This window comes from Excalfactoria chinensis, chromosome 6 (genome assembly GCF_039878825.1).
Source record: "Excalfactoria chinensis isolate bCotChi1 chromosome 6, bCotChi1.hap2, whole genome shotgun sequence".
NCBI classification, from domain to species: Eukaryota; Metazoa; Chordata; class Aves; order Galliformes; family Phasianidae; genus Excalfactoria; species Excalfactoria chinensis.
Window position 1 is genome coordinate 14,811,228 of NC_092830.1, and position 13,292 is coordinate 14,824,519.

Consider the following 13,292-nt stretch of genomic DNA (forward strand, 5'->3'; position numbering starts at 1 on the left):
CATGTCTTTGGAAAAGAGTCCTGCTGTAATTAATATCACTTAGCCAGTCAGAGGTACTTCTTGGTGGGGACAGCTTTTTGCTGGAAGATGTAGCCCAGTGACACACCTTCCTTCATAAATCATTAAAGGTAACAACAGAAAAGAGGGTTTTCAGAAGACAGGAAAATCCCTGAGGATAAGTTCCCGAACAAGTAAGTGCACAATTAAGCAAACTCTGTCAGTGCATGACATCTGCTGATGCTCTGGAGACAAGGCCATGGCTTGAATTTGGCCAACAGGCTCAGAATCACCCCACATGACAGCCTTGGAACCCAAGGGCATTGGTGTCTTGAAGAACACAAGATGTTGGGCTAGGGACACCCTGGAAGCAGTGGAGCTCACCACAAAGTCATAATTGGGCTACATGCTTCTCCAAGGGCCTCATGCCTGGGGAGTGGGATGGGAAAACCCAGTAGGAAACCAGGGCCAAGGATCTAGCCCCATCTCAATGCCAGGAACCACAAAACCAGTGCATGGGCTTGGATCTGCTCCATGTAAAACTGCTGAACCACAGCAACCCAGAGAGACCGGGCTTCCTCCAGACCCAGTGAAATGTAAAAACAGATCAGACAGAGCAGATTGGAATTGTCAGGGACCGAGGCATTGCCCCACCAGCCAGCTGCAGGCTCGGCAGCACATCTTCCCTGACTCAAAAGCCAAGCTCCAAGACTCCCAGAATTACAGTACCTGAGGGTTGGGGGAAGATGAGGAGGGCATGGGAGAGGTGAAATTGCACGCAGGAGGAGCGTGAGCCCTGAAGGTCAGTGCAGCAAGCAGGAGAGCGGCTCACTGATGGACGCCAGCAGCACCATGGGGCACGGGCACGGTGCGCACGTCCTCGCAAACTGGAAAGCCATAAAAGTCTATTACAGCAAATCAAACAGCAGTCAGCATGACAGCCATTAGCCTGAAATGAATACACGAGAACTTAATGAGCTCTGTCGAGGCCAGCTTGGTGAATTAAGTTGCCAATTCTAGCAGGATTCCCCTTTCTTTACAGACTGGAGCGCGTCCGCGCTGCCTCGTTGCCTCCCAACAAGCAGCCAGCGGCCTGCCCTTACCCAGATGGGATGTGTCATTATGCCACAGCCACCCCTGTGTCCTGCACTGGCCCATGCTCTGCTTTTTTGGGGGCGGGGGTGGTGAGGACCTGCTGAGCACAGGAGATGTGCAGCAGCTGCACTACGCCCTCAGAGCCGGGGTAAAGTCAGATGCCCACAGCCCTCATCCCCATCTTGTGCTGGAGAACGGCAGCCCGTGTCCAAATAATTCATGTTCACGAATCAAGCAGACTGCGGAAAATGCTGGGATGGGTGTTTAGAGGCAGTATTGTTTTTAAAGGTCAGTTTACTTCATGTTCCATTTATTTATGCACACACTTCTTTTGACTTTCCCAGCGCTGCACAATAGCGGCGAGGTTTAAATGGCCTTTCTGTTGCTGCTCCATTAGCTAGGACAACTGCAAATCGATACATCCATTTATCTCAAAATTAAAAAGAGAAAAACCCTCATTAGCTGCCAATTCTGCACAGGGCCAGTCTATGCAAAACCACAAGTGTTTCTGCTGGTCTGCGCTCCATTCCCAAGCTCCCATCCCCATTCATTCATTAGCCAGAGGTGGTCTTTGAGACACATCTGGGAACTTGCAGCCTTGCTGCTGGCCCTGGTCTGTCAGAGCACGGGGACAGCTTGGGGACAGCGTTGTCTTCTATCTGATTCCTGTGCCCACATTAAGCTTTGGCTGCTTGCAGCCAAATCAGGACAGCACCTCTACCTCGAGAACTGCATGGACAATGTCCCTGCCCATTCTCTTGTGGGCTGCAGCCATCAGAGGGACCCCATCCATCCCCTGCCTGCACACAAGCTGCCAAGGAAACGCTGTCTGCCCAGCAGAGGAACAGAAGTGCCTGCAGGACACTGGCTGAGCAATGGGTTTGTGGCTCATTACCTCTGGTTGGTGCCCTTGCTTAAAGATCATGGATGGAAACTGTGAACTGGCACACACTGCCTTATAATTAGATTAGGCCGACCTCTAAAGAAGCATGGCTGTAATGGCTGAGTGGGTACGTGGGGGGATATACCAGGCTGTGCCCCAAGCACTCACAGCCTTCATTTCCTACCCAGTGCCTTTGCTCTCCCTGCTCCCTGGGCTTGACACAGAGGTTGAGGGCTGACACATGGAAGGATTCACCATAGACTCACAGAATCATGAAACCACTTGGGCTCAAAACACCCTCTCAGGTCACCTAGCCCAACTCCAGCACACCCCCATCTGTCCATGTCCCTCAGTGCCACATCTCCACAGCTCTGCAACATGTCCAGAGATCGTGACTCCCTGGGCAGCCTGTGCCACTGCATCACTGTTCTTTTGGAGAATCAATTTTCCCTAATACCCAACCTGAAAATTTCCAATACTGGCTCTTAAGGAGAGTAATGAAAGACATGCACCTGTTGGCATCCAGAAGTCCAGGCAGAAATGTGAGAGTGTGGAGCAGCTCATGCAGCCCCTGCCAAGTCATTTCTGCACCATCCGTGCTGCGAGGAGGAGAAGAAATGGCTCTGGCTTCATGCCACCCGGGAGAAAGCTCCTGGCTCCCACATCATAGGCTGCCTAACACAGAGCTTGTCCTCGCAGCAGGGTGAGCAGGACCCAGCCCATCACAATGAGATAAACCATGGTAATGCAGTTGTTTGTACCTCTCCACCATTGGAGGCTGCTTGATTTCACACACACACATACCTGACCTCATTCATGCCCTGAGATGTGCTCAGGAACAGGGAACAAGAGGAGAAGCTTCATCCACAGGAGAATATGGGATGCTCCACTTCAAACGCAATGCCCTGAGCTTGTTGTCCTCCTAGCACCAGCAGGTGGAGGGGCATTTCTGCCAAACCGAGCTCTAGGTGCAGAAGCTCTCCACAAGAAGATGCCAGCACTGATAGAGCATGGCAGAATGCTACGGAAACCTTGGAGATATTCAACACCTGGGCTGAATAATGCCTCAAGCAACCTGATCTGACATGATCTCTGTTTTAGTGGGAGGCTAGGCCAGGTGACCTCTGCCGGTCCCTTCTCACCTATGGCATTCGAGGCCCTCATTTCCCACCTCTGTCATTCCAGACCCCCACAGGAAAAGCCCTGATTTCCACAGACCCCATCATTTTGCTTCTTCCCACATCCAGGATGGAATGTTCAACAGCAACCGCGCAGTGAGGCACCTACCTCAGGGATGCGGACACTGTAGGGCTGGTTGTGGAACTGTGGTGCATTGTCATTCACATCTCCCACTTGGATGTTGACCGTTCCCTTGATCACCTGTAGCCACAGGGATGAAGACAGTGAGTTGGCATCAGCCTTATGCACAGACTCAGGAGTTAACTTGGAGCTGGTGGCTGCTTTCCCCTTTGTTGGCTTGCTTTGGTGCTGCCCCCAACCCGCTCTCCACGACTAGGGTGACCCATCCTCTCCACTCCCCTCTGCCCACGCTGCAGACCATGAAATGAGAAGTCACACTTACCCCCTGGCTGTCGCTGACAGAAAATTCAACCGTGAATTCTGACTTGGTCTGAAAGGGAAGGAGAAGAAAAACATATAATTAAAGATACTGGAGTGTTTATCTGCAGATGGCAGGCTTGGGACTTTTAGCCAATATTATTACATGCAAAATGCTTTCAGGACCTTCAAAAGAAGAGAAGGGGCGCTTGAGTGCAATTACCTCTGCTGAGGATAAGTGCTGAGAAGCACGGCTGCTAGCAGGGCTCCGGCGGACTCACAGCACTGAGAAATACCCTGCTAAGGTTGGGAAGATGCAGGAAACCTCATCTCTCAGTGCACAACTGAGCTCCCAGAGCACTGCTGCCTCCTTCCCAAAAATACCTGCCCCCAGGATACCATGTTGCTGAGAGCACTGGGATAAGCACAGGGAATTAACAGGTTGAAATCCCCTGAACGCATTCAATAATCCCCGTGCAGTCCTCTGTGCCCCTTTGCTGCTTTAACTGATTTAACAGCTTGTCCTGAAACTGTGATGTATTACAGTCACAGGTGCTGGGGTGAGAGACACACTGGTGAGAGGGGAATGTTGGGTGTCAGGAGCAGGATATTGCTAGCTGAGGCAGGGCTGTTCTTCCCAACCTTTTTTCCCATTAGCAATTATGCTGTTCATGTTTTACCAAGAAATGAAACTGAATGGACAGCCCAGATCTGACCACCGTATCTACCCAGTGGTTTGGTCCCCCACATCCCTCTGCACCCCAGTCCCTGCTGTGGTTAAAGCACTGAGCACAATAACACACAATGATCCTGCTCAAAGCTCAGCTGGAAAGCAGTGAGAAGCAGCTCCCTGTGCTGTAGCCCAGGGTGATTTATTCCAAATAAGAGTGGCGCAGGGACAAGCAGCAGCTGTCAGTACCCAGACTGGGAGCATTGCTTGCAGCAGGGCAGCAGCTCATCCTACAGAAGGGTTTGGGAACCAGCTGACACTGCGTTTGCCCAGTACACCACCTCCAGGCCCCTAAACTGGTTAATCCAACCCGTCTCCTGTCTGGGGTGATGCCTGCAGGCAGACATTGTGGCTGGAGCACAAGGGACAGGGCAGTTCCACTCCTGGGACATCCACCCTGCTGTCTCTGCTCAGGTATGGACAGGCAGTGGGGAAGGAAGGAAAAGCAGGAGACAAAAAACACCCTATTGAGTATTTGACCTTAAGAACTGGGTAGACAAAATAACCAGAGAAATCTGCCACACTCATGCCTGCCCACACCCCTCATTGTAGAGCATACAATGGGCTCAGGACTTTTCTTCTTTGGTAAAAAACCGCTTTCCTTTGAATCTTCGTGGGAGTGAAACAACCTTAAAAAATAATAATCATTTTACCTCAACACATCTGGCTCCTTCTTCTTTTGCTCTATTTTCCCTCTCCCTGCATCATTTATCTTGCTGGAACTCCCTCTGCCTTTCCAAGCTTTTCTCTCTCCCCTGAACTCATACTTTCCCCTATACGTACAAGAACTTGCTCCCCCTTTCCTACCACTTCTCTCTGATGGCTTTCTATGCCTGGATTTCTGGATTGCATGCAGCTAGATGGGGAGAACCCCAGGCAGAGCTCTGTTACCTCTCTGTCCAGGGGCTGCCGGAGCCAGACGACTCCAGTGACACTCTCCACAGCGAAGAACCTGCTGGCCTCCTCACCAACCACACCATATACCAGTGGGTCGTTGTCCAGGTCCCGGGCCAGCAGCTGGGTCACCGAGGAGCCTGTGAGACAGAGAAAAGAAATCATCAGTGGAATGCTGAAATCATCAGGGGGAGGCTTAGACTGGGCTGTAGGGAGGATTTCTTCATGGAGAGTCACTGGGATGAGATGCCCAGGGCAGTAGTGGGGTCTCCATCCCTGGAGGAGTCCAAGATATGGATGTGGCAGTAAAGGGATGTGGTTTGCTGATGGGACTTGATAGGCCAAGTTGGTGTTTGGGCTTGGTGATCTTGAAGGGCTTTTTCAACTGAGAGCGTTCTGTGGCTCTACAAAACCCTGAAAATACTCAGCTTGCCAGCCATCCTGGGCACCACAAATGCTGGAAGAATCTTCGACCCTTCTAAGGTGAGGGGCCACAAACCACGCTGCCACAAATATTGGCATTTCCTCTTGGTTTCTCTTTGAAGTTGGAAATGCAATGCTTGGGAATGACTAGGACAGCAATAACAGCAGGATTATGTCTGTCATGTACAAAGGCAGAAGCTTTGGGCCTTTGGAGCCATGTTTTGCAGAGCTGTTTTTCATACAGTTTTGCCCCTCGTCTCCTCTCCTGTGGGGCATTTTTATTCTTTCTTCAATACACTTTCGCAGAGGTGCTGAAATGCAACTACAGACACCCAAGACATCCACAACCCAACTTTGGGCAGCACAAAGGCACCCCAAAGGTACCTCACAACCCTAAAGCGTGTGGATGAGAATGAAGGTGACCTGTCTTGGAGCAGCAGGGATGCTTGGCACCAGGCAATTACAGACCGCTTGGTCCAGCATCAATCACGGCAAAAATAATGGCAAAGCTGATATGAGATTCCATTAATAAAGAATTAAATGATAGGAACATAATTAATGCCAGTCAACATAATTTTATGGAAAATAGGCCTTGTCAAACAAACCTGATTTCATTCTTTGATGAGATTACATTTTTTGGCAGATAAAGGTAACTGCGAAGAAGTAATAGACTTTTGTAAGACATTTGACTTAGTGCCGTGTGACTTTCTGATTAAAAACTCAGCACTGTAGGATAACCAGCAAGTGTGCTCAGTTGAGGGCAACCAGCAGGTGCCAGGGCCACCAACAGTAGGTAGGGGACATCCCAGCATGATGCTGAATTGCTGTCGGCACAAATTCAGGTGACACAAAGATTGACAGCATGGCAAACAGCAGGGGAGAGGGAGCAGTCAGGTGAAACGCTCAGTAATTTGGATCTGTTTGGATAGAAAAGAGAATAATAATAATAATAATAAAAGGTGGTTTTTCACAACCCCACTCCAAGTGTCCTCAAAGAAAAGCTGGTGGGGCACAATGGCAGAGAAGGGAGACTCAACACCTGTTGTTTTAGTAGGGTACATTTATGACAAAAGAGAGAGGGATGACTCAGGCTGTCTCAAGCACATCCACAATGAGGACAAACGTAACACTTAAAGATAACTATTCCAGCACAGAAAAGCACAGAAAGACCCAATGCCCAAAAGCAGACAAATCTCTATTAGAAGAATGTACTTCTAATAGAGTACTTCTAGTTGAGAGGAACTACAACTAACCACTGGAAAATGAAAAAATATATCTATAGATCTCTCTATGTATGTATCTATCCTTTTCACAGGTTCAGTGCAGATTTAGGTCTTGATCAAAGACACCATGGGTGAAGACTCAGCGCACTGTGATCAGGCAGTCCATCAGCAACTTGCCCATCTATTTGATGACTGCAAGTGTAAAGAGATGAAAGGTGACCCTACGCCTTCTCAAACCTCACAGTCCTTATATGAAACAAGCTACTGGCTTGTGTTTATTTCAGAGGACATCTGAAGCCATTCTTAGCAAAGGTTTCTTTGCCCCAGGAGATGGGCAAGCCTGTGACCATGCCTGTGGCAGTGACAGCCCATAACAAGGACAAGGTAAACCCAGCATCATTCCTCTCCATTTTGCAGAAACTGATTTTCCCCCTTTATATCTTGTACAGAAATGCAGACCAGCAGGTTACCAGCGAGCTGGGGGAGATGCCTATGTGCTCTTCCTCTGCTTCAGACCCCAAAAGGTCTCAGCTCTATTTCACGGTGGAAGGGAAAAGATCTTAAAAATCCTGCTGAACAGCAAAACTGTGTCCCACCCTGTTCTAATCATAGCCGCATTCATGGCTTGCGTGCTGCAAACCCACTCGTACAAAAAAAATCAGGCAGCAAACAAACATTTAACTCTTCTCTGTCACCCTGCATTCCAGTTACCTCCTGCTGGCAGGGAATTCAGCTCCTAACTGGGGTAAGCTGGAGGCCAGCACGAAGTGGCTGTGGGCTGAGGACATCCCACCACCTGCACCCTTGGCCACTGCCAGCCCACCACGTGCAGCCAGATCCCTGCCAAGCACCGCGCATTGTGGCAAACAAGAACCACGCTTCCATACAGACAAAAATAACAAATTAAAGAGGAGATAACAAGAAGTGGGCTCCCAAAACAAGATAAGGGACTTCACAATCTCCATGACATCCGTTACTCTGATTTTTGCATATTTTTGCAGGTTGTCCCTAGGAGAAAGCTAAGTTTAGGAGTGTGTTGCAAGGCAGGTGTGCAGGCTGCTCCTGCAGCACAGCAGCATGAAGATTGGGAAAGGACTGCAAGAATAGCACGAGCAGCTGCATTGAAAGGTGCAGGAAACAACTGCAAAAAGAAGTGAGCTCCTCTCAGACAGGGAGTAATATATTCTTCAGAAACCCCTTTTGGGGCATTTGCAAATGAAAAGTAGCATCTTGGCTGTGCTCTGGGAGCTGCTGGTGCCACAGACCTGAGAACCAACCTGACACCGGCCCAGACTGAGGAAACAGGGACAAATTATCCTTTTGCAGAGCAAAGTTATGGGCTCCATTTATTTCCCCTCAGGAATCAGACAGGGCAGTTAAGTGTCTTGATTCCAGCAGATAATCACAATTTATCTTGTCTCCTTTTGCTTCCTTTCTCTCAATCACAGCTACTTCTCTCCCTTTCTCACACGTACACAGATTTCCTTCTTTTTCCAAGTCGTGAACTCTGATTGACCTCAGGAGCTTGTTGTCATTGCTTTATCCCTGTAGGAATTTGTTTTGTGAGGTTTGGCTGCTGTAAGGGGCATACTTTTCGTAGAACCATGGAACCACTTAGGTTGGAAAAGCCCTCTCAGCTCACCTAACCCAATATTGCCCACCTCCACGGCTCTGCAGTACCTCCAAGGAACAGTGACTCCCCCACTTCCCTGGGCATCCTGTGCCACTGCATCACTGCTCTTTCAGAGGAGAAACGTGCCCAGTGCCCAACCTGATCCTCCCCTGGCACAACCTGAGGCCATCACCTCTCATCCAACTTTTGCCCCCAAACAGGGATTCCTGCCTCAGCATCTTGCTTTCACTTACCAACCCCTATGTATTTCTTCTTCTTAAATGGCTTTGCTCTCAAGAAGAGGATCAGGAAGAAGTTTTTGGAAGCTCTGAGCCCCAGGGCCAGGCAGGGGAATAGAGAATGAAGGAGCACTACATGGGAGTGCAGTTGCCAGAGCAAGATGCTGACAGCCTGCATGGGGCACGATGGAGAGCACTGAGATGCAACAGGTTTCTAATTAGTTTCTTAATAAGATGCTCTCTTAAAAGGTCTGATCCATACCCAAGTGGAGTTAATGGGAATCTCTTCGCTGATTGAGCTGGCTTTAGGGCTCAAGGCTTCAGGCATCAGCAGCACTTTAATATTAAAAGCATTTTAATCCCTGTTTGAAAGCCAGTGCCTGTTTCTCCTTGGCTGTAGCCACATGCTCACTCCTCTCGATCTTGGGGGGATCCTATCCACTGCCACAGCCTTCCAGCAGCCCCTCAGCTTCTGCTCTTCTGCCATCAGCACCTCCATTCTCCTCCTTCCTCAGAAGGGATGGGAACAATTAATCCCAGTGCAGGTGGCCCAATCAGCCCCACCCTTCACACACTCCATTGAGGCATTTGATGGATCTGATCTTGAAGTCCAAGCCCTGTTCTTCTCATTTGTCACCTCCTCCCTTTCCTTTGTCTGCAATTCATTTTTTCCTCTCATCTTTCAGAAAAGAAATAAATGAGAAAAAAAAAAAAAAAGCCTTTTTTTCCATGATGTTCTCCCAAATACATTTTCTCTTATAAAGAAAGAGAAAATGCCAATATTTCCATGCTGCTGAGCAACCATATGGCATGTCACCTTCGCAGCACACGAGGGAGGGGAGCCAACAGGAGTAAGGGCATCTCCTATGGGCACCAGGGGCTCTACATCCTCGTTTCTGCTTTCCTTTATCCCAACCTCCCAGGGTGGTTTCCCTGTCTGATTTAGGTTAGATGTTAGAATGAAATTCTTCAGTCAGAGGGAAGCAAGGTGCTGGCACTACTGCCCAGAGCTGTGGGTGCCCCATCCCTGGAGGTGCCCAGTGCCATGGATGGGACCACTGGCAGCCTGAGCTGGGGGAGATCAAGCAACCTACAGCAGGGGTTGGAGCTCAATTATCTTGAAGGTCCCTTCCAACCCAATCACCATGTGTATCTGTGGTTAATGAAGATGTGGGCACCCATGTGCTCCAGACTCCTCTGCAGGGAAGCCCTTACCTTCTTGCAGCTGCATGAGCAATAACAGTGGCACTCATACCATGCAGGTATGTTCAGGTTAAACCCCGACTATCATTCAGGTATGCTCAGGGATGCCTCACCTCATACCATGGATACAAGGACAACCCTCTCAGCATTTCCACACCTTTCTTCCACCTGGCGTCCAGCTCATTTCCAAAGCAAAAAACTCAACACTTCTTCTCAGGAAGGGTTCCAGCATTTGAACCCAAACTTTCCAGAGGGACTCTGTAAGGAAAGTTTCCACTCCTACAGTTCGAGTTGAGCTCACCATTACAGGCTCCTCTTTCTGGGCAGCATCAGGTTACCCAGCAGCAGAGCTGCCTCCACTTCCATTGCTGCCCATGTGCACCACGCACATCACCTCTTATCTATGGGAGAGAAAGCATCTCAGCATGGAGGGGACAGGGAAGAGAAAGAAAGCAAATCTGTGCAGTCACAATCTCTTCTGAGTGATTTTATCACTCTGGGAGCAGAAAAGCATGAGAAGAGCCTTCCCTAGGTGCTCAAAGCCAGAGCAGGAGAAGGAGCCTGTAATTTCTCTGCTGCATTTAGTATTTTTTAAGTGGAGTAGTTGGTGTTGAGATGGCATCCATAAGCAGAGCTGACAGGCAACTGAACCTTGGGAAGAGCCCTCATTACTTGGAGGTGGCTGAAGCTGTTTGAAAGGAAGGGTGAGAAGAGTGAGTGATAACCAAAGGCTTTCTTAGTTTCCACCACTATTTGCTGGACACTTTGCAAGGAAAATGGGAGGAAAAAAAACAGACACCCCTGGGGAGACAGTGAACATTCTTGACATTTATCATGAAAGTAAAGAGAATCCCTGAGGCTGCCCCAGCAGATGCTGAACAGGAACGTGGGCAGAGAGGCAACATCCATCCCTGCAGCAAAAAACAATAGCTACAGCCACAGGGCTAAGAGAGCAACATCCTCCCATCAGCCTTCACATAGGTCTTCAAGCAGCATGGACAGCAAGCTAGCCAAAAGCTCGTGTCTTTATGTCAATGGAAGTTACAGCCTTTGCTTGCTTGCTGGCACCTCAGCTCCTTGGAAGCTGCTGCATGTGGGCCCAGATGCATCTTCCCTGCTCTTCTGGCTCCCCTCAGACCCCTTGAGGCCCTGCAAACCTCCAGCCTGGGAGCAGGGAGAGCACCAGCAGTGTGCAAACCTGGCAAGGGTGGGTGTTTCCTGCTGCGCGAGCGTAAAAGAGAGAAGTATATACAAAAGCATCAATAAAACAGGAGAGCGAAGCAACAAAAGAAGCGCTTGTAAAAGGAGGAGTGCAGGTCTGCTGAGGTATTCCCACTGTACAAGTGGTTCCCACACTAAAAAAACCCTCTTAAAAATAATTTCCTCTCCATGCTGCCTGAGAGCCTTGTAATTACTAACAATGATCAGAGAGCCATTCATTTCACCCTAAAATTAATACATCACGTTCAGAATGATATCACATTAATTTATCACAAGATTTATGAAACTTGCACTTTTTCTAATGAGATTTATGCAAATTCTGCTCCATCCATTGTTCGCACCGTAAAAAAAAATACAAGTTTTGTTCGGGAAGCTGCTCTGTCCAAAACCTCCATTGGTACGTGTCCTTCCTCTACAGCCCTGCAACAGAGAAGGGACGTTCCCAACCTGTACCGGGCCAACATAGCAAAGGAAAATGTAAATCTGAGGTTAGGCAAAACTTCCCAGCAATGAGATCCGCTAAGGTGTTAAGTGATGGAAAAGAGCCCCACCATCAGCAACCACACAGCACAGCCAAGAGGAGGGAATGCCAACCCAACAACAGCGCCCATGGGAAAGCCGCAGTGCTTCTGGAGTACAGACCGATGAGAAGTTGTGGGATATTGGATTCCCACTTGGGAATGCCAATCCCCTGCCTATAAAGTCAAAGCCATCCCAATACCATGCTGCCAAATGCTGCCCTGGGCACAGCCCCATGCAGCCCCATACCCCTCTCCAAAACACCCGTATGCATCCGCTCTTGCTCCTCCAGGAGAATCTACTAATGCAGGCTTGATTAATATTTCTGACACAAAGTTTAAACCCTAAATCCATAGGATATCCCTTTCTAATTAATTTTTGAAATAAGAAGCCGCCCAGAAAGTCTAAGGAATATTTCCATTGTTCCTTCCTACTTTCTCCCAGCCTCCCCACCTCCCTCCAAAAGAAGGGAGTCTGGTTTCCAGCTAATTAAACCATTAAACCAGAGCACAGGATACTCTGTCACAGGTGCCAGCACTGGGTAGGAAATGCCACCCAGTTCTCCAGCATAGATATCACAGCACAAGGGGATCAAGCAGAGAAACAGTTCTGTGGGTGACTACAAGACCTTCACTCTGTTTTCCCACCGCTGCCCATGTTGGTCCGACACCACAGTGCAGTTTTGGGGTGCTGTGCTCTGACCCTGCAGGCAGCTCGGCACCCTACAGCCATCCTCCCCCCATTGTGAGATGGGCAGAGAATAGGAAAAACGTGAAACTCACAGGTTGAGGTGAATACCCGCCTCGTGAATACCCACAAGCTTTGGGATGAATGGGTTGGAGAAGCCCGCAGGGGGGATGCCCATTTTACTCTCACAGCCCATTCCTAGCAGGATCTGCCCCACCTGCTGGTCTAGTTCCCACTGACACCAGACTCCCTGACAAGCAGTGTGAGCTGCCCTCAGTCAGCCTGCAGGGACTGCTGTCAGCACAGCATCACTCTGCTTCCAGAAACAAGAGACACCTGTGGAACTACACGGAGTAACCAACAAGCACTGGGAACAAAGTGCTGCACCACAGAGCTGGGGTCAGCCCTGCTTGGGGAGCAGAAAGCTGTTTTCTGAACAAAGCCAGGCAAGCTGCGCTCTGCCTGCTGGCTGGTGAGAACAGAGATAACAAGGGGCTCCTGACCCTACAAGAGATGAAACCACAGCACCATGCAAAGAGCTTCACAGATCAGGAGCAGCAGGTGACCTGTTGCAGCCTCCTTTGCTAACTGCAGAGGGGTGCCTTAGATCTTGAGGATGCTGAGCCAGCAGTGCAACACTTGCATTGGCACTAGGGAAGCTGAGACTTACCCAGGAGAGAAGCGAGCTAACACACAGCATCAAGTAGGTACTGCTTCTCCACAGCCACACTGGGCTTTCTGGAAGCATGCCTGGGCACAGGGAAGAAAAAAAAGCAGTAGTTTTCTAACAAGGTGCTTTGTTACTTGGTGTAAATAAATGATTGATAAGATGACACACAGAGTGCTTTGCATCTTACCCAGGCAAGGTAACACAGCGCTGCGTTCATTAGAAAAGATAGGCTGCTCTTCAAATAATCTGAAGTCAGAGATAGTCTGTTCACCTGCAGTGCCCAGATGAGGTCCCAGAACTGTTTTGGCACTGAGCAGGGCTGCACAACACCAATTCATC

The 13,292-nt window shown here is 49.3% G+C and overlaps 1 protein-coding gene across 3 annotated transcripts in view; it reads right to left on the reverse strand.

Moving 5' to 3' along the window:
• Window positions 1-13,292, reverse strand: part of CDH23 (cadherin related 23) — a 124,327-nt gene that overhangs the window by 87,268 nt on the left and 23,767 nt on the right. For all 3 annotated transcript variants that reach the window (XM_072339472.1, XM_072339470.1, XM_072339471.1), the window contains exons 4-6: window positions 5,154-5,296; window positions 3,558-3,605; window positions 3,263-3,355 (exon numbers count right to left, since the gene is read on the reverse strand). In XM_072339472.1, coding sequence (XP_072195573.1) covers window positions 3,263-3,355; window positions 3,558-3,605; window positions 5,154-5,296 — 284 coding nt within the window. The remainder of the gene's footprint in view (window positions 1-3,262; window positions 3,356-3,557; window positions 3,606-5,153; window positions 5,297-13,292) is intronic.